The 25,872-nt window shown below is 40.0% G+C and overlaps 2 protein-coding genes across 2 annotated transcripts; both read right to left on the reverse strand.

Moving 5' to 3' along the window:
* Nucleotides 1-2,067: 2,067 nt before the first annotated feature.
* Nucleotides 2,068-13,641, reverse strand: grnb (granulin b). Its single transcript, XM_007570883.2, has 16 exons — nt 13,502-13,641; nt 13,155-13,242; nt 12,193-12,333; nt 11,868-12,008; nt 10,575-10,688; nt 10,099-10,240; nt 9,842-9,951; nt 7,490-7,619; nt 7,233-7,324; nt 6,501-6,651; nt 5,487-5,584; nt 5,110-5,343; nt 4,751-4,996; nt 4,450-4,683; nt 4,092-4,349; nt 2,068-3,432 (listed from the first exon to the last, which is right to left on the reverse strand). The coding sequence occupies exons 2-16, from the start codon at nt 13,155-13,157 to the stop codon at nt 3,286-3,288; spliced, it is 2,241 nt and encodes a 746-aa protein (XP_007570945.1). The 5' UTR covers nt 13,158-13,242; nt 13,502-13,641; the 3' UTR covers nt 2,068-3,285.
* Nucleotides 13,642-14,267: 626 nt separating this feature from the next.
* Nucleotides 14,268-25,309, reverse strand: fam171a2b (family with sequence similarity 171 member A2b). The gene is made up of 8 exons (XM_007570905.2): nt 25,050-25,309; nt 21,404-21,631; nt 20,637-20,729; nt 20,192-20,350; nt 19,676-19,855; nt 19,352-19,465; nt 18,553-18,679; nt 14,268-18,410 (listed from the first exon to the last, which is right to left on the reverse strand). The coding sequence occupies exons 1-8, from the start codon at nt 25,135-25,137 to the stop codon at nt 16,934-16,936; spliced, it is 2,466 nt and encodes an 821-aa protein (XP_007570967.1). The 5' UTR covers nt 25,138-25,309; the 3' UTR covers nt 14,268-16,933.
* Nucleotides 25,310-25,872: the final 563 nt, after the last annotated feature.

A 25,872-nucleotide genomic window follows, 5' to 3' on the forward strand; every position in this document is an offset into this window, starting at 1 on the left:
TGTTGACGATCAAACTAGATTTTTAAGACAAAGTGAAATTTTGCTTTTATTTGGGAATGGATTAATGATTTCCTATGTTACATCCCATAGCTTTCCCCAAAGTGAAAGCACTTCATGCATCCTGCTCAGCAACACACACCTGCTGCCGGGAACAGAGTGGACAGAATTCCAGTTGGAATTAGCAGAATTCCAGTGCAGGGTGGGCTTTTAGGTGGACGTTCCCTCTCCCTGGCAACATCTGAATGGGGTCTGCAGCAGAGGAGCAGCTGTGCAGACAATCTGCTCACACGTCAGCGGGTTTTTCCTCACTTTAGTTCCTTTACTGTTGGGGTGTCAGTTTAGCATAACTTAGTTAAAGAAAGACTCCCTATGTTTCTATCGAGGTAACAATAAAAATATAAAATCTGAACCGGATCTTTATAATGCTCCTGAAAGGTAAAAGTTAATCTCAAGGCTCTTGCGCTGATCAAAAATGTATTTCCTCAGAAGTGCTCAGCCTTCCGAGGAACACAAATTAGAACCAGTTTTGATGTAGTCAAAAAAATAATAAATAAATCCAATCGTGCCCAAGTTTCAACCATCTGATCCAAACCTCAGAGAAAAGAAAATTCAAGTCTCAGGCTAGCTATAAATTCAAAACTACTAGAATAGCTCTGTAAATATACACGATGAAACTATTTTTTGTCTAATCTCTCACTAAGAAAAAAAAAAAAAAAAGTTACATTATCAGACCAAACAAAGATGGATCTATTTGGCCACAATAATCAGAAGTGCATTTATAATAGTCAAAGGGAGATTTTCAAACCCAGAAACACAGAACCAACTGCCAAGCACAGCAGTGGCAGCATCATGTTGTGAGGCTTTTTCTTTGCGTTCTAAATTTTCATCAAATCAACAGCTAGACAATCTAAACATGAACACTTGTTCAAGTAGGACAATAATTACAAACACACAACAAATGTGGTTTTTGAATGCATAAAGACGTCTGTATTAATTTCATCCTGAGATGAAAAATCTACTCGGTGGCTTCACAAGAGCAGGATTTGACTTTATTCAGAGCAGACTGTGCATTGTTTATCCCTTTGAGCCGCAGTGTCAGTCTGTGACCACCAGGGGGCGCGGGATGACAAACAACCCTCGGCAACGCTTCCCTGGTGCTCTGACAGTAAAGTAGGACACAGACCCCGCAGCTGCGTGTCCACTCAGTTGCCTCCAGTTTACTGAGGTTGCCATAGCAACTTTCAAACGGCAAGCAGCTGAGTATCCAGCGGAAGGGAGGACAGCGGAAGAGTGTGCTGGCTGTGCTGTGACGACCTGGAGGATCACGTCACGGAATTTAATTATCACGTCCACCAGAATTAGATGAAGGGGCTTTTTACTTTAGAATATTCCCGAAAGGATTAAATCATGAACTTTGTAGCAAATGAAAGCTATAAATTCATAATAAAACAAAAAGGTTTCTCATGAAATCCAAAACACAAGACTTCCAAACACCATGTTTGATTTTTAAAAAATATACATTATTTCATTCAACACTATTTTTGTCTCATTTTCTTTATATTTTTCTGTATACAAGCCTGAATGAGACTAACAAAAAGCTGAAGACTGAGAATATATCGTTCCCATGCCAACCTTCACAAGATGCGATTCAGTCAGCAGGAATGGGTTAAAACTAAACCAAACTGCTGTCAGAGGTTTGAGAGCATGATTGAAAACATTTGATTGGATTCTTTTGAACTGGAAGAAACCAAAAAAAAAATTCCTTCCTCATTATTCTGACATTTAGCAAATAGTGTCCAAAACCAGGAAATGCTTATCCTCATCTATTGCTTGACAGAGAGAAAAAAAGAAAGGTTGTGTCTTTGCAGTGTATGGCAACATGTGGTTAAAACTGTATGTGTAAGATCTCAAGTTTTCTTTCATTATTATTAAAGCAAAGTTCATAAAAATGAAGTGAGCAAAGTAACCCTCAATATTTTAAAATTCATGCTTAATTACATAATCATTTTTTAAAGCTCTACTTAAAAGAGTTACACATTTATACAGTTTTAAATTACTGATTGCATTTAAAACCAGAAAGGAGATATTTTTTATTAATAGACTCCACAACATCTCAAAAACCCACACACTATTAAATAAGGCACACCTTATTGTTTTATTTTCCTTTTACCAAGTTTAGAAAGAAAAAAAAAAAAGAAAAATTAAAACATCTACAGGCTGCATGAAACACAGAACCAATACATTAATTCAAATCTCTAGTATCACCCAAAAATCCCTTCACAGCTGAACATTTAGAAATTTAAAGGAAACTTATTAAAGTCTGTGCTTATTCATTCATTCGTGCAAAATCAGAAATTACAAATGGAACCATCTGATATATTTGCCACAGTCTTCAACTCATTTAAAGCAACTTTTTGGAGCCATTAACCAATCCGATGAAACATTTAAACCCACCAAAAAACAAAAAACAAACAAACAAAAACAAAAAAAACACCTAATATCAGCAGTGTTCAAACTAGACAGTCGGCAGAGCCAACAGGATGGACAGAGTCTGAACAGAAGCTGACGGCAGCTGTACAGTGAAACCTTCAGGACTACAGTTGGTGATCTAACCAGACTTGGTTTTGTGAACATCTGTTCCTCTTAGTGGATAAACAGAACTCCTTTGTCAGAAAAGATGCACAAGGCAAATTTTCTTAAACTAAGCTGACGCTTTAGACTTTTTGTAACTCAGATCCAAAGACAGAAATTTCTTTTCAGAAAAATAAGTCAGACATTTTACTTGATGTTTCTAGGCTGCCTTCTCTTTATTTGGAATACATGTCATTTTCACTCTAGCCTCTTGAATGCATGTGCAAATTTAAATGTTTGCTTTATTGGTTTACTTTTGTGAATTGTATGAAATATTTGTGTTTAATATCAATTGAACGTGAATTTCCTGCATTCCCACCTGTTGTAGATAAAAGTTTCTTCTACATCTGGAGTGATTTACAGAAATGGTGCAGAAGACGAACTAGATCCCCATTCAGTGTTGAAATGATAAGGATAAGTTTAAATGGAGAGACATAAAAAATGAAATGAACAGCCAACTCCACAAAAGCAAAACCTATTCCCAATCACTACACTTCAACAACAGCAACACAAAAGACTACAAAAAGAAAACAAAAATGCAATTAAGAGAAACCAAAAAGGACGCCGAGATAACTCCCACTTTGTCCACAGTAACTCAAGCAACGGATTTATGGAAAGCATTCGGGGCTGCAGATCATCTGCAACTCTGCCAGATTAAAGTCCACGACGGACCAAGTCTTTATGTCTGACCCCCAGCAACGAATCCCAGGTCAGCCGAGTCTGTGGAGTGCAACTTCTGGCCTTCAGGTCACATGAGTACCCAACGGGACAGCAGTGCTTCATGTCTGCGCAGCATTCAGCCTGGAAGAAAAAAATAAACTTCATTACAAGCTGCATTTATCAGTTAATCAAATTAGAGAGGGCTGATTTTCATTCATGGTCGAGTGGCAGAGCATGATATTTGCTCATATTGGTGGCGAGTCTAAAATGCCAGTAAGATGTAAACATTAGAAGTGAACATTTCAAAATGAACATGCATAGCTGACCGCTCACAGGAGAGATTGTGAGGACATTCAGAGGGAGTTTCTGGTATGCCAAGGAATTGCCAGGAAGCTCGTGGAGTTAATATTTGTTTTGACAAAACATGTCAGAAAACATATCCAACAATTAGTTTTGGTTCAACAACAAATCTACAACAGTGTGTTGCGATGCATGACAGGGCTTCCTGCACGGTCCACTTCACTTTACCGTATGTGTGTATAGACTTGGTAAAGTTATCAACCAGAACAGGATAAATGACATTAAATTCTGGATTAATTAGGATTGATGAATAAATATTAGGCACTTAGTTGGGGATATCTCTAGTGACCTTCTGTTTTTAAAGACTAAACCTTGAAACAGAGATTTTAAAAACGCAGATAAGTGGACAAACCTACAGACATATGAACAGCCTGACGGATGGCTGGATCTTTCTCTTTTCATACAAACTGTGTCAAGACACTGAGACACCATGAACATACCTTGGCAAAGGGACAGCAGCTCCACTCTGTAGCTGAAATCTTACAGCAGGTGGAGTTTGCGGGGCAGAGAAACACTCCTGTGCTATCACATTGTACGTTTGTTTCCTCCACTGCCTCTCTCAGAGCAGACTGTTCCACTTTACTCAGGAGGGCGGTGGTGAGCTGCAGATTGTAGCCTTTCTTCTCACATGTTTTAGTCTGCATGTTGCATGTGTAGCCCTGAGGACAGCAGTGCTCGTGGTCAGGGCAGCAAACCGCCTTGAAAAGAAGGAGGAACATGCCACGGGTTAGACCTCAACACAGCTAAACAAGGTCTTCATCTTTATCAGGGCTGGCGCCAAGTCAGAAGCGCTCGGACCTTCAGCAACGGGCAGCAGCCCCACTCGCCGCTCGGAAGTTTGCAGCAGGTCGTTCCCGTGGCGCAGCTGCTCGTGTTGTCGCATTTAACGTCGGTCAACGCGCTCGGCTCGGCCAGAGCGCCCAGTTTGGTGGACCAGGGGATCCGACGAGGGCCGCTGGAGCACGAGGACCGGTGGGGGTCGCAGGTGTGTCCACTGGGGCAGCAGTGGATTCCATCTTTACAACACACTGCCTGGAGAACGACAGCTTTCATTCGGCGTCCTGATCACGCGCTCTGTATGAAACAAGCGGACTCCTACCTCCGGCAGAGGGCAGCAGCCCCATTTGTGGGTCCTCTCCATGAAGCAGCAGGTCGCGTCTTTCGGGCAGCTGGTCTGACGGTCACACATGATTTTCTCCTGCTGAACTCGACTGGTCAGAGCGGGAACTTTGGTCAGCAGGGGAAGCGGCAGAAAGACACCGGAGGAGTCGTCGCAAGTTTCAGCCTCCAAGTTGCAAACGGTGCCGTGAGGACAGCAGTGGACGTGGTCATCACAACAGACAGCCTGCAGGATATGTAAATTACAGTTTTTACTGAGCTGATTAAAAGCAAGGTGGTAAAGGATTTGAACGGTGTTGTAAATCAATTGTTAGATGATGAGTCTGCAGTCCAGGTTACCTTGGGTAGAGGACAGCAGGCCCATGCCCCACTCGCTGTCTTGCAGCAGGTAGCATTTCCGGGACACGATGTGGATTCGTCGCACTTGTCGTTTTCTGTCAGCAGAGGAAAGACGGGCGTATTGGAGAGCAGCGGCATCAGCGCTACGCCTGAGGGATGATCGCACGTGGAGGCCGCCAGGTTACAGACGGTGCCACTGGGACAGCAGTGCAGGTGGTCCTTGCAGCACACAGCCTGCCAAGAGGAGAGACAACGAGGCCATTACAGAAGAAAAAGGGAGCAAAGTGTGTGGCAATTTCATCAGGAAAGCTGGTTTAGAGAGTAACTGAGCAGCTGGAATGGAGGAACCACCTGACGAGCCGTCAGCCTGACCGTACCTGAGGTAAAGGACAACAGGCCCACTTTCCTGTTGGCGATTTGCAGCAGGTGTTTCCATCAGCGCAGGCCACAGAGGCATTACAGGGAACAGCATGGACTGAGAGACAAAACAGAAACTTTACATTAAAGCAAGTACGTAAACTTTATTCCAGCAGTTTAAACTCCTAAAACACAGACGGATTTAAAACGTTTTAGAATAAATCGGTTTGTTTTTCTATTTTACACCTTTTTCTCAAACACTCAAATGTATGCAGACCCCTAAAGAACGAAGGTTTATGAGTCACAAAAGTAGAGATTCAGTAATGTGCCAGCTTCACAGCTCCACACATTTTGTTTTTATTTTGAGAAAAACATGAGGTTTGGCAGCTTTTTTCCCCACATTTGTCACATTTGGCAGCTTTTTTCCCCACATTTGTCCACATAAAATCATCCCCTCCAAGAGGTGAGGGGTAGTTCATGAGGTGGGTGTAAGGATTGTCTTTGTGGTCCATCCGGGAATAGAGATATGATCAGACTTTGGGTGGGTCTTTTCCTTGCTGTGACTATATAACGATGTGATGCGTGTCGTTCATGGCTCTTCTCCTGACTGCGTTCAGTGAGACGGATCTTCAAACGCTTTTGCCTTCGAATAAACCAACTTAAAGACAAAGATTAATCTTTGTCTTATTATTGAAAGCTTCTCATTCTTTGATAAATGAAATTTCCATAACAAGGCACACTGTCCTGCATGTTGTATGTTTTGCCGCTTCAGCAAACTTGATTCAAACGTTTTCTAATCAGCTAAAGCCAGATAATTGGCCATCGGTTGAAGTTAATGAGTGAAAATTAATCCTGTTTAAGTAGATAAACGTTATTATCAAAGTTGTAATCAACAAGCAAGTTTGGGAACTCCACAGGCCTACTTTGGTGAGTTATCCATCCCGTGAGCTTATCTGCCCATTGATTAATATGCATTAATATAGCAAACCTGACATTCAGTTTCAGTCTCCTGTCACTATAACCTCTTTACTGACCTTTGCTCTGCGCTGGGCCCTGGTTCGTCATGGTCGGGAGCTTCTTAATGGGCAGGGGAGCGTCGTCTTGGAAGGACACACAGGTGCTGTGTTTCAGGTCGCATTTTGTCCCTGAAGGGCAGCAGTGGATGTGGTCGGAACAACAGACAGCCTGCGAGACAACAGGAAGCAGTCTTAGCACTCATCTCTTCAGCTACAAAATTAATTTAATACAAAACAGAACACAAAAAATTCTATTCTTTGATTCTGGTATTTCTTCTGTTTCCTAGGGGTTCAATAAAACATCTTGTGATGGATGAATAAATGATGCATGTAGCAGACGTGTGCCATTTATATTTAAAAGAGCAGTAGCACAGATAACTTAGACATACTTGTTTGAAATCTGGTAGTTTTAACCCACGATTACACAAATTATATCAGACTATATTTAAGATCAATGTTGAGGGCTAATCCTCAATATCTTAAAGTCCAGGCTTATTCCTGGCAATTAGTTTTATTCTACTTCCTTTAGTTTTGCTTCACCATCAGTGTAACGATGAAGCGCTTTTTCTGATTTTAAATTTGATGTATAAATAAATGTAACATAACATAAACCCCATTTGCCGGTAACATTAAACTGTACTCAGTGTAGTTATTGTCATTTCTTGTTTCCTCGGTACCACCTATTTAAAAGGTGTTTTACTGAAACATAAAACAAAATCAGGTTCCTTCATGTTCGAGTGTGACGCTTACGTCAGGCATAGGACAGCAGCCGAACGATCCGTTGGTCATCTGGCAACACGTCGTCCCATCAGGACAGACCGTTTTCTTATCTGGACACTCGACTTAAAAAAAAAAAAAAAAAAAAAAAAAAAAAAAAAAAAAAAAAAAGGTCACAGAAAAAAATCCACACTAAGAATTTTCTCTCCTTTAAAGCTCTAAGTTTATTAGTGCTGCAAAAATAAATCTGAATCAGTGTTTGTTTTTATTTCACAGTAAAGATGGCTTACCGTCGCGGGATGCAGCAGGAATCCTCCTCGTCAGCGGCACTTCGTTCCCTCCAGACTTACAGACTCCATGTGTTAGGTCACATGTTGTGTTGCTTGGACAACAATGAAGATGATCATTGCAACACGTGGCCTTCATATGACGAAAACGTATAAAAAAAAAACAAACAAAAAGAATGTTAAAAACAAGGCTGAATTAGAACAAAAGAACACAGTGTGCAGAGACCAAATGACTCAGCCTGCAGCGGTGAATGCTTCAGAAGGTTTCTAATCATCTACAAACAATTGCACAACAACTTGCACTTGTTAAACAAGATTTCACTTTTTATGAAGAGATTATATCCAAGTCACTGTTACAGTCTGCATACGTTCTCTGTTCAAACACAGGTATAAGCCAAGGCTGGTTGTAGCTCAATTTGATTATGAACATAATTATAGAGGCTCAGTATGCCGGTTATTTTGCTGCAGCTCTGTGACCTGCTGTGAAAGTAAAGCAATACATCTAATTAATGCACTTTTCAGGCTCATCAGTCCAGATTCTCTCAATGGTGGCCTTAAAATCTTGTTTCAAATAACAGCCCGTTTGACAGAGCATTTAAACCAAGAAAATGGACGCATTTTCATCAGAAAAATATACACTGCAGGTGAGGCATTAAGAATGACACCAGGAAGTAGTGAATAAAAGTCATAGGGGAGAAAAGACACAAGAGGACATCGGAGGAATTTAAGACACCAGAAAATAAAGAATGAGGAAACGGAAAAGAGGACACATGCAAAGGAAAAAAAAGAAGAAAAAGTTTAAGCATTTAGACGGGACACAAATGAGGAAGGACAGAAGAAAGTCAACAAGGTAAGATAAGACCAAAAGAGCAGCATAAAAATGAGAGAAAGACATCCTTAGATGGAAGGAATGAACTAAAGACAAAGTAAAGCAGCAAGGCTACGAAGATAAAGAAAGGAAAGAAGGACAACAGAAAGGAGTAAGTGGAGGACACAAAAAAAAATACAAGGAAAGAAAGATTAGAAAACTGTCATTTTTAGATAAATTTGTAGCACGTAGATTATTGTTTAACCAGGTGGTAACATGGTTCCTTCAACTTGTACTCATAAAGTTACAGTTTACGGTGGCCTGGAAGGGTTTTGATAGGAAACCTCAATCGTATCAATTTTTGTCAAATTCTCAATAAGTATATTTTTCTAAATGTTTAAAATCTCTGTCCTTAAAAGGGGTTGCATAGCACAGGAGGTACCGAATGGTTTGGAGGAGCCGCTGTCTGAACACATCAAAAGGCGAGCTATGTGCGTTTCGTGACTGATATTCCACTTAGACGTGGTCAGACTGTGGTCTGTTGTTGTGGTAAGTTCTGCAACAGCCTGCTAGTGAATATCAGGAAATGTCCAGCTTTTATTAGTTTTTAAAGCAGTCAAAGGGATTGCTTGTATCCACCCAAATTTATAAACACTCAGTGAAACTGACTCAAAGTAGCATCATGTATATGGTGTGTGTGCGTGCATATATGATTTTATGGGAGGCTGGGTTACAACATAAAATTGTGATTTATTTTATATGAAATGTTGGTTCAAAATGTTTCCCTCCTCCCCCTATTTTCCTGTCTTGTTTGTTTTTAACCTTAATGACTGTCGGTAATTCAGTCCGTACCATCTGTCAGGGGGACAAACACTGGAGATCTAATTGTGTAAATTTGCATTTGTGTTGTTCAAAATATTTATGAATACACAATGTTCCTCTTAAGCAAATAAATAAAAATGCAGTAAAGAATGGAAGAAAAAAAAAAATCCCACAATGAACCAGATCTTGAAAAAACTGCAGTCAAACTCAATAATTTCCCACAATGAGTAGCAAACCTTGTTTTAGACATGTTTTAATGTTAAAATTAAAAAACAAACACACTAGGAGTTGAGTGAAGTGAAATACAAAATGAACATCTGCTGAATGCAGAACTTCTACTTAATTTGCAGAATATTGTTGCTTCTTGTCATTTTGGTCCCTACACTTGGGGTCCAACAAGCCAATATTAACTGGTTAATTAACCAGCCTGCATGTGACTGTACTAGATGTACTCGCAGTAAGATTAACAGCCCTTTTTAACAAGTCCACACCATGATGGCTGTCTTTGTCAGACTGCCTAATTAATAATAAGAAGCCATACTAAAAACTTTACCAGGTTCCGATTAATATATATTTGAACCTGTATATTTCTGACTGGACTGAAAAAAAAAAAAAAGAGTTAAAGCCCAAAATTAACATTTTTGCAGATGATTAATAAATAGAAGCTTCTGACGCCATGATTTAAATCATGAGTTTCATTACTGGCAAATAGTTTTAAAGCATACCTCTTTGTAAGGGCAGCAGCCGTATTGTCCGCTGGCCTGGACGCAGCATGTATAACCATCTGGGCAGCTGCTTTCCCCATCAGGACAAATCACTGAACCAGCCACAGAAACTACAAAGGGATAAAGATCAGAGAATCAAACATGTTTTATCCCACCGCCCCCAATTAAAACTTCCTGGGTATTATTACTAATATGAATTTGCTGCTCTGGTTTAAAGCCATGACTGAAGCCGTTTGTTTACAAGAGAAATTCCCAACCTGGCCTATCCTTCGATCTTTTCGCTGGTAGTTTTTCCAGCATTGGGAACGACTCAAGTGATGGAGAAACACACTTCAAGTGGACGAGATCGCATTTTGATCCTCCAGGGCAACAGTGGCGTTTATCCTCACAACAAACCGCCTGCAAAGATAAGAAAAAGCGTCCTGAGAATGACGAAGACTGCGGTTCAGTTGAGGTTTAGTCCTGAATAACCAAAAACAACAAATATGCAAAAAAAAAAAATACACATTTGAATATATATTTCTGCTGGAAAACTTTGTAGATTAATGCCTTATAATAAGTATGCGACACTGTTTGCAATACATTACCGATCCTAGTGGAAGATGCAAGCATCAAAATAATGAGCCTCACTGACAAAAGTCAGGTCAAACCAGATCACCTTCCTTGTAATGTTTCAGGTTTAGGAGTGGAATATAATAGCAACATGCCTCTCACAGACATGCACCGTCTCTACCTTAGGTAACGGACAGCAACCCCAAGAAGAATCATAAAGCTGGCAGCAGGTGGTGTCATCAGGACACTCCGACTCATGGTCCGGACACATGACTGCCTTCACTCCGCTGACGAGCTGGAACCATCAATATCACGTCAACCTCAGAAATATGATAACCGACATCACTTTTTACACAGTAAGAGCAACATTGAGCAGAATAATGTAGCTCAGTGTTCTGTTGCTTAAACACCAATATTGGGCTAATAAAGATGCAATAGCGCAGGGGTGGCCAAGTCCAGTCCTCGAGAGCCACCATCCTGCAAGTTTCAGATGCATCCCTGCTTCAACACACCTGAATCAAATGACTGGCTCGTTATCAGGCCTCTGTAGAGCTGATCCCGGTCTGTTGGAGTAAGGATACTTCTAAAACTTGCAGGATGGTGGCTCTTGAGGACTGGACTTGGCCACCCCTGCAATAGCGGAATAGACTAACCAAACAAAATAGGCCTGATAAATTTTGCTGGACGATAAATTGTCACAGAAATTATTGCAAGAAACAATAATGTTCTGAGACCATTTTTATGCAATATAATCAAGGTTTCGCCCAGAAAACTTGCTAAGTCCAGTGGTTGGGCGCTCGAGCAGTCATTCATCTTTTTGAGTTAAAGATGTTTAAAGTTGATGGGAAATTTGAAAATATCACTTGATAATTATGTGTTGTTGAAAGATTGGAAGATTAATATCTGAACAAATATTTAAGGAAAAAACAAAAACAAAACAAACTTCAATACTTGTCACTTAAAGTGACAAGTATTTAGTGGCCCGCCAGGCTCATCATACACCGAGGGAAACCGTGTATAATGATAATGGCATAATAATGAAAGTTTGCCTTCTCAAAATCCAAACTTTAATTTTTATAAATACTTAAACACTGGAAGATGTTTTAAATATCCAAATGAGATAAACAAAAACAATAAATGAAATGGAAATTAAAACCACACACCACCGAAACCACAAAGGAAACTGAGTATGTCTCTGTAAACAAAGCTGTCATTCAAAAAATACTGAACAGAATGGAAATTATTGAGCTAATTTAAACTTATGATGGGATTAATTTACTTATAGCTTATTGCAACAGGCAATTAGGTTGCCAAAAGAATTAAGTTCTCCACCTAAGGTCTCAAGGATGAGGTCAAAAACAACTGGTGACATCTTTTAACAATTATTTAAAAAAAACAAAACAAACAAACAAAAGAAAAACAATATAGAAGGTCAGATAGGACATAGAGTGTGAGAAGTACAACTTTATGTTACCTGAGAGGCAGATGATCTCTGCTTACTGGGAAGTCGCTTCACCATCGGAAGTGAAACTGTTTTATTAATACATTTCTGATGGACCAGATCGCACACTGTCCCCTGGTAGCAGCAGTGGAGGTGGTCTGAACAACACTCCGCCTGGGTGTGGAATCAAGACAGAAGAAAAAAAGTTGACATTACAGCAGAGGATATACTTTGTGCATCAAAAGAAAGAGTTTGTTACGGAAATAAAACTAGAAAAAGGCAAACAGAACTTTCTTAATATAGACAAAAGATGCAGCTTATGCTTTGGCTTGAAGAAACTGACAAATGAGTAGCTCACATGTGGCAGCGGACAACAGCTATAGCCTCCCTGAGTGTTCTTGCAGCAGGTGTCTTCATCTCCACACATGCTCCCATTAGGGCAGATCAGTGCTGCACTCAGGCCCAGAAAAGCTAGAAACAAGACTCCCATTTGAAGAGCCTGAACACAATGAGAGGAAATCATGGCGCTGAGCAACGCAATGTGTGATAAAGCGTGCCCTTATACAAGACCGGCACCCTCATCGTCTCGGTTTCGGTGTAAAAGAACCAACTACGTGCAGCAGCTTTGCAAACATTCCACTTGATAACGTGGATTGCAAAACTGAAGAAACTCAGACTTCCCGCAAAGCTACGCCCCGCACAAAATATCTAGAATTTGATAAGATGTTAAGAGATCACATGAAAGTCACATTTTTCGTTTTTTATTTCACAAGTTAACTGGTAAAGTGATTCATTTGCTGTTCTCATCTAAAGGGATGCAGCTGTTAGACTCTATAATATACTACAAAGTTTCCAGTTTTGTTTCTCACACATTTCCAAGTGAAAAAGGTCATTGCTTAGTGAATTATCTGACTGGTCTTAGAATAAATATCCATCTACATCGTTTACTTCAGGTGTAGAAGGTTTTACATTTTGATTGCAGAGATGTAATTCTGTATGCATCTTTAAAACTTATTGCAAAATCTAAAAAGTATAAACACTTTACATTCACTATACGTTTTTTGATTTTAGTTTTCTTATTTTTGTGGAAACTGGTAGTTATTTTTTTGTTGTAAGTTTTTTTATTTTCTAAACGTGTCTTTCACTTTGCAGATACGGGGATGTCCCCCACTGAGGGACAAACAAGGGACTATCCAGATCTATCTGCATTTGCTTGTAGCTGCTTAAAGAAATGGTTTCAAACAAAATTACTAGCCCAATGTCACAATTTACAGTCAACTGAGAAATAAAGACAGGCTGCAGGTTCTGTTTCTACTTTACCATTGTGAATAGATGGCTTTAGAGAGGCAAAAACAGTTCTGCTGTTATTAACAGAGCTCTGGATGCTGCTGCATACTCCTCTCAAAACCTGAGAAAAAAACCCATAAGCAAACAAAGACAATAAATTAAATGACGGTTAAAATTCCCCGTTCATGAGCTAGACTTGTTTTTAAAAGCTGTACACATACTCTCTCGAAATACTGAGCCGGAAAAGAGTGACTTAGCTACTGCAATACAAATTAATCTATTTAGCTCAGCGGGCTACGTGGTTAGCATCAACGCTAGCTGCCATGAATTACTTTCTTTGTTTCTCTGCGATAGAAAACAAACAAACATGGCAACTGTACCTCGCAGTTTTGTGAAGGCAGATGTAATAGGTAGAATGAGAAATGTCCTCTTTTCACCGCATCGCCACAAACACAAGACAAAAACAACCTGCTACAAATTTTGAAGGCATTTATCACATGATAAGCTCACACGTGACCTTCCATGTTGATCAGTTTTAAAGGAATAGTACCTTATTTTTACTTTACGCCTCAGATGACGGCATTTCATTAAAGTCTTTTCATTAGAGATAGGAACGTGTTTTAATTGTAAAGTTTTAGAGCTAAAGGTTAAAACACTTACTTTTTTTTTTTGCTTCATGAAAACACAGGATGTCTCAAGTTAAGCTATTTTGTTAAAGTACATTACAACCTGCGATTTTGTTGTTTGGGACGGTTCTTCCTCATAGAGGACCTTTTTGGTACAGTACCTGATTTACCCGTTTCAACCAACATCTCCACAAAGTTTAATGCTTTTATTGTAGGATTCAAATTCACATTTGGACCCAAATTTGTACATTGCTGAGACATAAATCTTGTATCCTTATTGAATGGTACAGTGATTGAACTTTCCTAATGGATGTCATTGTCATTGTCTCAACAGATGCATGCCACATTGACATTTCTGGAACTCTATCAAAGAATAAGTCAAGATTTTTGATGGTCAATGATACTCTTCCTGACATCTTTGCTGATTTTGTGTGTGTTTCTATTCCTTAGACATAATCTGAAAACTAACCCATGACCCTGTTGTCACAAGTTTTTGAAAGTAACATTCCAAACACATAAGTAATGTGGGAACAAATTTATTTGTTGTCTAATATACAGAAAGGATCAATTTTACAGTTTACAAACAACTGACCAGGTGTGTATGATGCATATGATTTAGTGCACAGGATGATGGCCTACAGTTCTGACCTCCTCACCCTCATATGCACAAAATCCAACAAAGTGAACTGCACTTGAAAGGGTCTTCACAGGGGATTCAGTTGTGTGAATCATTTGCAATGTTTGTGGGATGCAAGTTATCTACACTAACTTAAAAAACAACAACTTGTGTGTAAAAGAAACTTAGGCAAAGAAAGCCACAACTTCACACTTTATAAAAAATTCATAATTTGTCCATATACTTAAAAAAAACCTTTACATTTACCAAGTGAACAACATAAGTCAGCTAGATTTATTTTGTGGTTATTCCCTAGAATTACATCGTATTTTCAGTTTGTACTGTAGGCATGTGACACAAGCATATGAACAGCAGGCGGATGGCAAAAACCCTCCAGCATGACTTTTCCAACAATATTTATGCATTCAGTCAATAACTCTGCAACAAACAACAAAAAAAACTTCTTAAAGTTCACAGTTGCTGATGAATTGTAGGCAGTGATGCTATAGTAACAGCGGGAACATGTTGGTCAGTATGTTGTTCTTGTAAACATTTATGACCGGAAGTAAATTTTGTGACAGCAAGATTAAAGAGATTAGGTGTTTTTAAAGTGGAGTTGTGTGGAGAAAACGGATGCAGTCAGTAGCTTACCTGTAGTAGAAAGCACTCAAATCGGTCTTAGTGGGGAAAATCAGGGGGAAAAAAAGACAAAAAAATAGTCAAGTTAACAGTTGCCCTGTACTACTTGGTAGGGAAGCTGTAGCCTTTGAGTAGCTGCTAGCTTGATGTTTAGTTTGAGCAAATGTTAGCTGTATTTATTTTATCTTGACTTGGATGTAAAATTGACCCAGTATCTGTTTTTTTGGGTAAAATTAACTTTTTTTTCTTAACACTGGGTAGCTTAATCTCAAATAGATGAATTGATTGTGATTAACTTCACACTGATCTCTTAATATCATTAACTTGGCTCTAATTAAAACTAAGCTGTTGGCTTAATTGTGATCATTTACTAGCTCTACTCTGATTGTATCTATCAGATAGAAGGGTCTAACCTGACCCTTCTATCTGAATTTCTGATTTTTCAAACTGAATTTGCTCTGGCTGCTGTCCACAGCAAAATAGTACAGCTTCAAATTTTCCCACACAATCCCACCAAAAAAAGCAAATAACTATCTCTTTAGGGAGAAAAGTCAGTGTGTCTTCATTTATTTGGCAACAGATTTCACTGCAACTGTGATGTTTTTGTGCCAAATATCCTCATTAACATCTTTGAAAAGGTTTCAATAAAAACACCCTATACTACATGTTACATGCACGTTTTATACACATAAAATCTCATAGAATTCATCAGAACATTTACAAGTTTGGTGAAAAACAGGATAATTACAAGATGTCAGATATCCAAGGATAGAATAGCCACAAGAAAAGCTGTCAGATTTGGCAGGCATGCTCCTCAGTGTCACATGTTGTTACCTCAATGCAATGTGCTTATCACTGTCTATCGATTTCGACAGAGTGGTTTAGGTGACAGCTAACTGCATTTTATAAACCATGCCCATCACTCGATTCTGTGTGAAAGAAGGCACTTACAGGAGAGAAGTGGTACAGGCCTTGTATGCAATCCACTGTGTGTACCTCAGTAGTGAATCTTCAAGTAAATTGGCGGTTTTGCTGAGTTGCAGACATATTGTGGCGATTAGGGACTGGCTGCACAGGAGCCTAAAAAAACAGTAGAGCTGGGGCTTTTGGTGCCTTCCGTTAACTTCATACATTCATATGCATGCAATCTTTCTATAACAAATTGTCACTCAAATGTCTGAGGGTCTACTTACACAAAAAGGTTCTGCTGGCCAAAAAAAAAAAAATCTCAACAGGAGAAAGGCAGACATTTTGGCAAATTGTACAGTACATCACTGTGATAAGTCAGTGACACAAAGGGTGATTTTAAGATTATGCTTAAAATTTCAAACCAGTACGATTTAAACAAGAGACCACAATACATTAACACAGTAAAGGAGGAAGAAGAAATTATTTCTTCTTAAAAAAGATGTAAATAAAACATTTGTTCATAGGTGCTTCAGAGAAATGTGACACATTTCAGACTTCTCCAGTCTTTGAGATGTTCTGTCCTTCATACAATCCTTTTCTAATCACAATTTAGAAAAAAGAGTGAGATTTTGAGTGAATTTAGAATCAATGTAAGGGATTTAATTTGAGCTACATATAAATAAATCCCGTAAAACAAGTAATCCGTTATATTTGGTAAGTATCAATCAGTCATCAAAGTTTAAGTGCTCTATTCTTGTATTTCACTCTACAAAATGGCTATATCCACAGTCGACATTAGGGATGGCTCAGATGATGGTTCAGTGAAGTCAGGATACGCAATAAACTGGACAGAATCAGCAGAAATCAGAAGGGTCAACTGAGACAATCACCAGAAATGTCAAACAACAACCAGAAAGTGGACCAGTGAAGCAGTGGTTGTGCTTATTGGGATCTTCCTGCAGGGAAAATTCAGTCCACCTCAATGTTCCTTAAAGATCCAGTGTTCACCAAGTTTGAAAATCTCACTTCCTAGGGTGGAACACCATGAGAGGTCTGTCTTCAATCTTCTGCCAGGGGCTCTTCTTGTTCTCATCTTTGTCGTCTGGATCATCCTCGGGGCTCGTCATAGAGTCGCGGCGATTCTCACTGTTGCTGCTGCGACTGCTGTTTCCTCGGCTGCGACCTCTTCTGGGGATGGTGGATCCACGTGAGGACGACCCTTCATCGAGAAGAGGAGTGAGGGAATTCTCTTCTGGTGACACCGGGCGTCCCTCGCTGCTGCTGGGCTCGCTGTGGTCAGGGTAGGCAAGTTTGGAGTAATTCTTCCCACCTCCGCCGCCGCCGTGGCCCTTCCGTCCTCCTGTCCCCCAGCGCTCATCCTTTCCCTTACGATTGCCCGATGATTTTCTCTCTTGAGATTCAAGAGGCGGCTCAAGGTTCACATCTCGCTGAGCACTACTGGAGCCACCTCCAAACCCGCCGCTGCTGAGGTCATTGCTGACATCGATGTAGGAGTGGCGGACGTGAGCATTCGCGCGACCATCCAGGGAGATGAACCATGCTCGTGGGTGCTGTTTGACGCCCAGCTCCAGAAGCTTCTTCTCCGTCAGAGCCTGCAGTTCCCCATTCATCTGAGCCATCGTGGAGTCGTTGAAGAGCACAGGAATGGTCACTGCTCCGCCGGAGGAGTCAGAGGCCCAGCTCGGCTCCTCAGAGTCGTCACCCTGAGAGCCACCTTGTTGCTGCTGGCCTTGTTTTTGGGAGTGGTGGTGGTGATGCTGCTGGCCTCCTCCCATCTGTGTCCCATCTTTGTCCTGATCCTTCCCATCCTTCCCATCCTTACCAGAGAACTCAGAAGGCAGGCGCATGTAGTGTGCTGGGATAACCAGGGTTGGCACCATGCTCCTGTACATGTTCTCCTTCATCTGGTCGATGGAGCTGCAGAAGATAATCTGACCTGGTTGGGTGTTAAGGGAGGTTGGTCTGGCAAGGCTATCTGCTGCTGCTGCTGAATAATCTGGAGGTTTGTCAGACTGACTTGGTACGTATCCCTGGAAGCGAGGTGGAGACGGGGGATCGGACGAGTACCCTCGATTGTCATTGGCATTGTGATGTCTGTGGTATTCAGACTCTTTGCTCTCCTTGGGGCTGTAGCTTCGGTTGTAGTCTTCATGTAGTAAAGGGTTGTCCAGGTTGTTGGTCTCAGTGGCACGTGTAACCTTCATGGGGAAGCTCTCTCCCCGCTGGGAACCCGAGGTGCTTTTCCCTTTGGCATGTCGCAGCATGTGAGCTGGAACATGCTTAGTCAGGTCTTCTCTTGAACTCTGGTAGTCTCGAGATGGAGACATATCAGATTTGCCATTGGAGGGGCCCGATTCCACGTGGCCTCCACAGATAAGATTCAGACGTGAAGTTGATGTTCCCTGGTCTCTCTTAGCTCCATTCAGATTGGATGAGTGGGGTTTGCCTTGATGTCGGCGAGGTTTTAGGCATTTTCGTCTGGAAATTTAAATGTCAGAAATCAGAACTCAAAAAACTTCTTCTGTACAGCAATATGCATGTTAAACTATCTATTTTGCATTTGCAAATTTTTCTGTAAATATGAACCTAAAGGTAAAACCTGTGCCTACGCTCGCCACACCTGCAGTAGTAGAGCAGCACACAGAGCAGGATGAGCACCAGCAGAGCCAGTGAACCCAGGATGGACAACAGGAAGAGGGTGTGGTAGGTGGTGATGTCCCTCAAACCTGGATGAGAAAGACCAAAACCTGCAAAACATTTTTATTAACATTTAATCTTACAACAGCAAATATATTCCATTGACGTCCAGTGATTTCTCATAATTGCCATGAAGGTTGATGTACTAAAAATCACATGTCATGTGTCTACATATAAGGAAACTAAGATACATTGTGGAAAATGTAATCCTTTCAAATCTTTGAGGTATGTGTGCTTGATGCTCTGTTTTTTTAATAGTCCATGTATATTAGGATCCTGGTCATAAAACTCACAATGTTCTGTTGCTTCAGGAGAATCTAAGTTTTTTTCTGTGATGTCACTGTCTTGCTTTATTATTTTTTCCCAAATTGACCATCTAGGAATTAAATTTCAATGCTCTACAAATGCCCCTGAGTGGTCAGATAATAGCTAAATTAATCCAAAGGTATTTCCTTTAGTACTGTAGATTGCACCTACAGCACTAAAATGAAAGTGACAGGGTAATGTTGGTGTAAGTCTGAAAAACTTTCTCAGAAGAAAAACTAAGACTGAAATCTTAGTTGTGCCAGGACACAGACCCTGTAAACTGAGGAAAATGCTGCAAAATCAATAAAGGCTAAAGGCTAAACATTTCTATCTTGGAAACACTGACAGTGCAACAAAACACTAACAGCTTCCAAAAGACAGATTCAAGACATCCAGCTTTCTGTTGGTGTGTTTACCTGAAGATGAAGGAAAGGCAGCCAACCAGTATCCCATCTGAGGAACCACAGCGTTCCAAACAAACTGTGTCCCGTCCTTTTTAATATAGCCAGTCCCATTCCGAACCCACAATCCTTAAAAAAACAAAAGAAAGAAGAAAAAAAGATAATAGCACAATATTATCATTATTACTTCAAATTTTGTCAAAATCAAAAGTTTCATCCAAACCTTAGCAAATATTTGGACTATGTAGTTTCACCAGTCTAAATAAGACTTTCTATTTCAGGAGAGTTACATATCCTCCTGTCAGCTCTATTCTTCTATGATTTATGTGTATCCCTTACCCGTCTTTGGCTGATAAAGCCAAGTAGGGACACTCGTGGCCATCCTGTTTCGGGTGTCAGACGGCAGCGGTACAGAGATGTGGATCGGGTCAGAGACCTGGATCGTACTGCCATCCTTATCAAACAGCTGGATGCTGACCACTGCCAGTGCTGTCAGGTCTGCCCATCCCGTTTCTGCACCTGAAGAGAAAATATCACCAACATCAGCACTGACTCTATGTTGGATGTGTTTATGGAAGAAAACCTACCATAGTGGGTGTCTCCTTCAAACTCTATGACATGCACATTAGATGCAGTTAACTACAGTTACTTTTCTCAAATTCTGAGTAAAGTTGAGAAGTAATTTTTTCTCAATATTTAAAGGCTGTGCCAAGTAAATAGTGTCCATATTTAGCTATAACATCCATGGCTTCCTCAGATTGTAACACTTAATTTAACAATAAACCTAAAACTACCTGCTCCTCTGGTTTAAAGACTCAAGGAACACCCTTAAACACAAAACACGCAAGTACTAACCTGAGCTGTTGGTCTCCTGGCCCAAAAGAAACGGGAACCCACCAATCTCATACTGACTTCTGGCTGTGGTCAGAGTCGCAGACAATGCCGTGTAGTTAGAGCTGGAAGGCAGCTGAATGGACTTCCTCTGTAGCTGAACCAGCGGCTGGTTTCGAGCTCCTGGAGAAAGTTTAAAAGCTTCAAAATAATGGAAGGATTTTCATCTTTGAGGGTGTTGCAGTTAAATCTAAGAAGGACGCCAGTGAGGTAAATGCTGAACAGTATCAGACACAATAAACACAGTAGGATAGTTTTTTGTGTTTTTATGTTCCAAACTAAAACTTCGATGTATTTTATGAAACAGACCGAGTAATATGCATAAAAATAGTGTTTTTAATGATGATTTGTTTTTTTTTACAAAAATCAGAGAAGTATTAAGTCAAGTAAATGTTTAATCGTTCCTCACCTGGTGATCCAGACAAAACCTGTAGGATGTCATCGTACAGAATGAGAGTTCCTGGCCTCTCAACGAGGAGGTACAGGCTGACTGAGGCGTACACTGAAACAGGGAAATTAACACATTCACACATAGAAGACAAAACCACAAATAATAATTAGGTTTTAGCTTAAAAAACCTCCTTCCTTATGAACTAACAAGGTGAAGCAAGAGCATCAAACTTGAAATTCTGAGTGTTTGAGTCCTGCATCAAAGCAGTGAGCATTTGCTGTTTTCTTACTCATTATTTTAAGAGGTGATCAATCATATGAAACAGCATACTACACATTTTAAAATATATCAGGGAAACTAAAGAGAAATAGCTGTTACTGTAAGGTGATGTTGGACAGTGATGCCGACTGATTTGGTCAAATTAATTCAACAAAAGTCCTATTTACTCTTTAGAAACACATGAATAGCTCTGGGAATGACAACATTGTCACAAACAAACTGATGTGTTTTCTGGGTTTTATGCACAAAGTGTGAAATACGCTATCTGACTGATTTGTACACAGCAGCTGCGACTGGGATAAGCTATTTATAAGCCTGGATTGCACATTTTCTGCCACCCTGGAATTAGTCTCTGATAATTAGTTGTTGTTTTTTTTTTCTTCATCCAGCTGCATTTGTGTAAAAGCACATTTTACTCTAACAAAAATGCAACATTTTCTACTAATATTGAAGCCCTACATGTTGTAAGCCAAAGCTAAGGCATGGTGATGAAGCTGTGAACCTACGTGGGATCCGACTGGAGTGCCAGGGCACCGAGTTAGTGACGTAATCCCGTTTGGAGGCTGTGATGATGACCCAGGTGCCCGCTCTGTACAGGAAGCTGAGTCTCACCACACCGTCGCTGCCGGCATGGCTGGATGCCAAAAGCGTCTGATTCCCATGGACTTCTACCTGAGCGTCTGCTAACGGTGAGAGGTCACTGTTGTCAAAAACCTGGACTTTTACTTGCACTTCTGCAAGAAAAGAAAAAGACATTTTTTTTAAAAATTATTTCTTAACTACATGTCTTGACACTAATACAAGAAATAAATAAACCAAATCCACTGGAGGGCATAAGCGTTAATTACTTTCCTGTAGTCTCATTAATCTGCCTGACTCCACTTATTGAGGTGTTAAAGTTGTACAAGGATTATGAAGTGTAATGTTCTTCTTATGTTCTGAATTCTGACACCACATATAATTTGCTAATATATTACTATTGGACTGCACCTACAAATGGGGAAGTCCATGTGCTAAATGGAGTGAACTTATATCACACTTTTCCAGTCATTTTGACCACTGAAAGCACTTCACACTAGAGTCATATTCACCCATTCACACTCACAAATTTATACACCAATACACAGTTAAGTGCCTTGCCCAGAGGTACATCAACGTATGCCCCTACAACCTTCCGATCACAAGGCAATTACTCTACCCACAGAGCCACAGCCGGCCTCACAAACTGAAGAATAGCACATTTGTGGAGATTAATATAATAGAAATCACCCGAGAATTAAACCTTTAATGTATATTCATACTATCTGTATGTTTAAAAAGATTTTTCGATAATATTAGCTGGGTTAGCTAATGGCTAGATGGGTTAGCTAACGGCCAATTTAGCCAACTTCAAAAACAGCTTAGCAATCTATAAACAGTCTGTGTTTTTAATGTAATTTTGAAGAAAAATTTGAATACATGAAATAACAGGAGGCTCCATTTTTCATATTTGAAAGTGTAAATAATTACATGAAAACATACATATTTGAAATTGGTCCAAAATCCATGTTTTCTTGATCAGATTGTAGAAGAGCAAATCCAGCTGCCATCACTTGCAGTAGAGATGGATTACTTTCCCAAAGGGATTGTCATCACAGACACAACCTCTACAAATCTCCTCATCATGTTTTCAACCCTGAAACATTTACTTTCTCATCCTGCCTCTTGGACATCGTGAATATGGGTCACACCGTTTCTATGGTTACACTCCAACTCTCCCAACGATGCCCTGTTGTGCTTCCTCACTCGAATAAGTTTCTGTGTCGCTGCAAGCTGTGGTCATCAAAAACCCTTCAGCGCAAGAAAAAAATGTGACGCCATCGGTTCCACTGATGGTCAGTTAGATCATAAGCAGCAGTGTTGGTAACTACGTGTCTATGTTGATTGAACACGGCTAAATTCTGTCACACATTAGCATAATTGGACCTATAAAGGCCCCCTTGTGTATGTGTTTGGAGAGGATTTCCTCAGTCTGGGCTCTACACTTGAAAAACTGGCTTGAAGCAGCTCCATTGATATTAACACTGAGTCACAGTGTCACACAGAGGAGATTTTCGCTCTCAAAAGCCCTTCAGCTGTTATTCAGAGCAACATAAAGCACTGCAGACACTGAAATGGGATAAGAAATGCCCTTGTAGTACAAAGTAAGCACTGCAGTTAACGTTAATATTGCTTTAAATGTAAATATGGTAAGACAAATTGTGAATTTTAACCATTTTTATTTTTTATTTGTAATTACCTTAAATCCAACTGTGCTGTTTATTTTTCCCTTAAAATACTTTAGAAAACACAGTAAACAACCTATATGAGTCAGGGAACAGTAAATCCACCTGGACAATTGGGCGTGTGCGAACAACTCCACCCCTGCACGTTCACCTGCACAAACATTTCATATTCTATTTGAGCTCTTTTCTATACTGGGATTGTGTTTCACTCATATTACCCTCACCTACTTGGCCCAAATACAATATGCATCAGTGTATGAACAAATTTAAATAAAGACAATCTCTGGATTCGACTAGTGCTCCCAAAACAACTGAAGAAAGTACATTCACTTCAGAAGATAACATGTTGCAGCATCAAACTATTAAAATAGACATGTTTTAGTTTTAAAATTAAACAGTCATACACATTTAAACTAAATGACAAACTATTCCACATGAAGGCTATGCTAACTTTCACTTTTTTTAGATGTTAGGTACTGATATAGAGCAGGACAAAAGTAAAGATAACACCACTAAAAATAAATGTCCAGTTTCTTGATTTTGCATGAGCTCAGCACTGCGGCACAGCAGCCTGCTACAAGAAGCGAGAAAAACAGCACAATTTTTATTGGATGCAACATTTGAGAGGATTTATTTCGTCATGCTTTCAGAACACTCCGCATAACAATAATCTACTTGTGCAGTTGGATGGATTCTAACGACCACATCTGATGCATATTCTTAGTGTTTGAGATGCTAAAACTCTTTAGGAAAGAAGTAATGACATTGTGTAATGGTAGATAAAACAAACAAAAAAAGATTCAGAAAAATGTGGGTTGATCATCAGCAATACTGTGGTTCTAATGTTGCAGTGACATATTTTCTTGATATTGTACAACTCTATAGTAGCCAGAAATATTGAGTTTCATTCTGACATTTACTTCAGCAAAAACACTTAGATGAAATTATCATCAGCTAAATGCACCTTCAGAAAATAGTTTCAGCCTTCCAAGAAATATTTTTTATGTTACTCATCATTTGATCTAAAATTAAACAGTATGTTCTGTAACTGCAACATTTTATAGTTGTAAAGTCTCCATTCAATAAATGAAGGCGGTTGTAAATAACTATGCTTTAATTTAAAAACTGAAGTAAATGTAAACAACACTGTGGCTAAATATAAAAGAGCCTATATGTGTGGGTAGCTGCATTCCTCCAGACAGAGTCTGTGACGGTCCATGCATCTCAAAACAGCTCCGGGCATGCATAATACACAGCAATTACATAATGCCCTTCAAAATGTACATTAGCATAACAACAATAGAGGAGATTCTCTTTTTCCATGCTTTGTTTAATTTACAGAGAAGGACAGGGTTTTTTGTTTGTTTGTTTGTTTGTTTTGTTTAGTTTTTTTTGTTTTTTCTCCTGCAGTAAAGCAGATTTGATTCTGAAACAGAAAGACGTTTGGTTGGATGACCTAAACATTTCCAGCTTCTCAGCCCCTCCTGATCTCCCTGTCATCACTGTGCACAGCAACAATGAGGAGCAGCATGAAGGCCTGCCTGTGAAGGAGCAGCACTCCCAGGCCTGTGCTCTCAGGAGAAAAAAAAAAAAAAAACCCTCACATTTCCACACTGTTTCAGTCCAATCACTCCAGATCGACCTCGCTGTCATTCCACTCCATGTTCATCAAAGAGCGTTTCAGGCCGCACAAAACAATGTCTGCAATCGTCTCCCTGATAATCTAATTCCTATTTAGGCAGCGTGTAGTCAGGGGGACGCAGCGCTGCAGACATCGACTAGGTTTTTTTTTTGTCGACAAAAGCAATAAAACAAGCAACCACTCCCATCTCATTGTGCTGCAATACCCCCCTCCACCCCCGACCCCCCTGTCCGCCGCCGAGCTTACCAAATGCTCCCTGATCCGGCAGAGATTTGGCCAGCGCCTCCCAAACCGACAAGAACAGGAGCAAACAGGAGATGCGGTGGGGCGGCATCTTTGCAGCTACATCTCTCTTTCCCAGATCGGCGGCCGTGCTTCCATATTTCTCCCCCTCCTCAGTAGATTCCCGGATGCCTGCCTTTGACTTGGGCTCGAGATGCTGCCGCCTGTGTGGGCTTCGCCTTGTTTTTATTGTCTGAGGTGGCAGCAAAAAGAGAAATGTTTCCCTCTGCTGATCTGCAGGGGAATAGCTGCACAGATCCAACTGCTGGCTCAGAATAATTTACAGGCTCGTCTCTATAAATTAGAATATCGCGAAAAGAGTTGATTTATTTAAGCAATTCAGGTTGAGAAGGGACATTCACGTATTTAAATTCCTTACAAAAGTGGTATATTCCTACCGTTCTGCTTAGTGCGTTATAGCGTGATTATAAGGATTGCATCTTATAGGTAAAATAAATTCCCCCAAAACTAAAAAATCTATATTAGGGCCAATAAAAAAAAAGATATTTTAATTAAATTTTTAGGCCCTTATTTTATAACTTTCACAATAATAGATCAGTTGTCCAACTGACTGTCACCTATACTCTCCACTAGGGGCGGTGTTTAGCCACAAGGGGTCATTTTTAAATAAACTGGCTTTCCACAGATTGCTGAACTCAAGCACATAAACCAAAAGATGGAAAAATAAATGGAAAATGTTTGGTCAAAAGTTGTGAGCAACCAGCAGAAACAGTGAGTTTTGATAAGGCCAATGTGGATCACCACTAAGAATGCAATTCTGTCAGGG

The sequence above is a fragment of the Poecilia formosa genome, unplaced genomic scaffold (genome assembly GCF_000485575.1).
Source record: "Poecilia formosa unplaced genomic scaffold, Poecilia_formosa-5.1.2 Scaffold7, whole genome shotgun sequence".
Classification (NCBI taxonomy): domain Eukaryota; kingdom Metazoa; phylum Chordata; class Actinopteri; order Cyprinodontiformes; family Poeciliidae; genus Poecilia; species Poecilia formosa.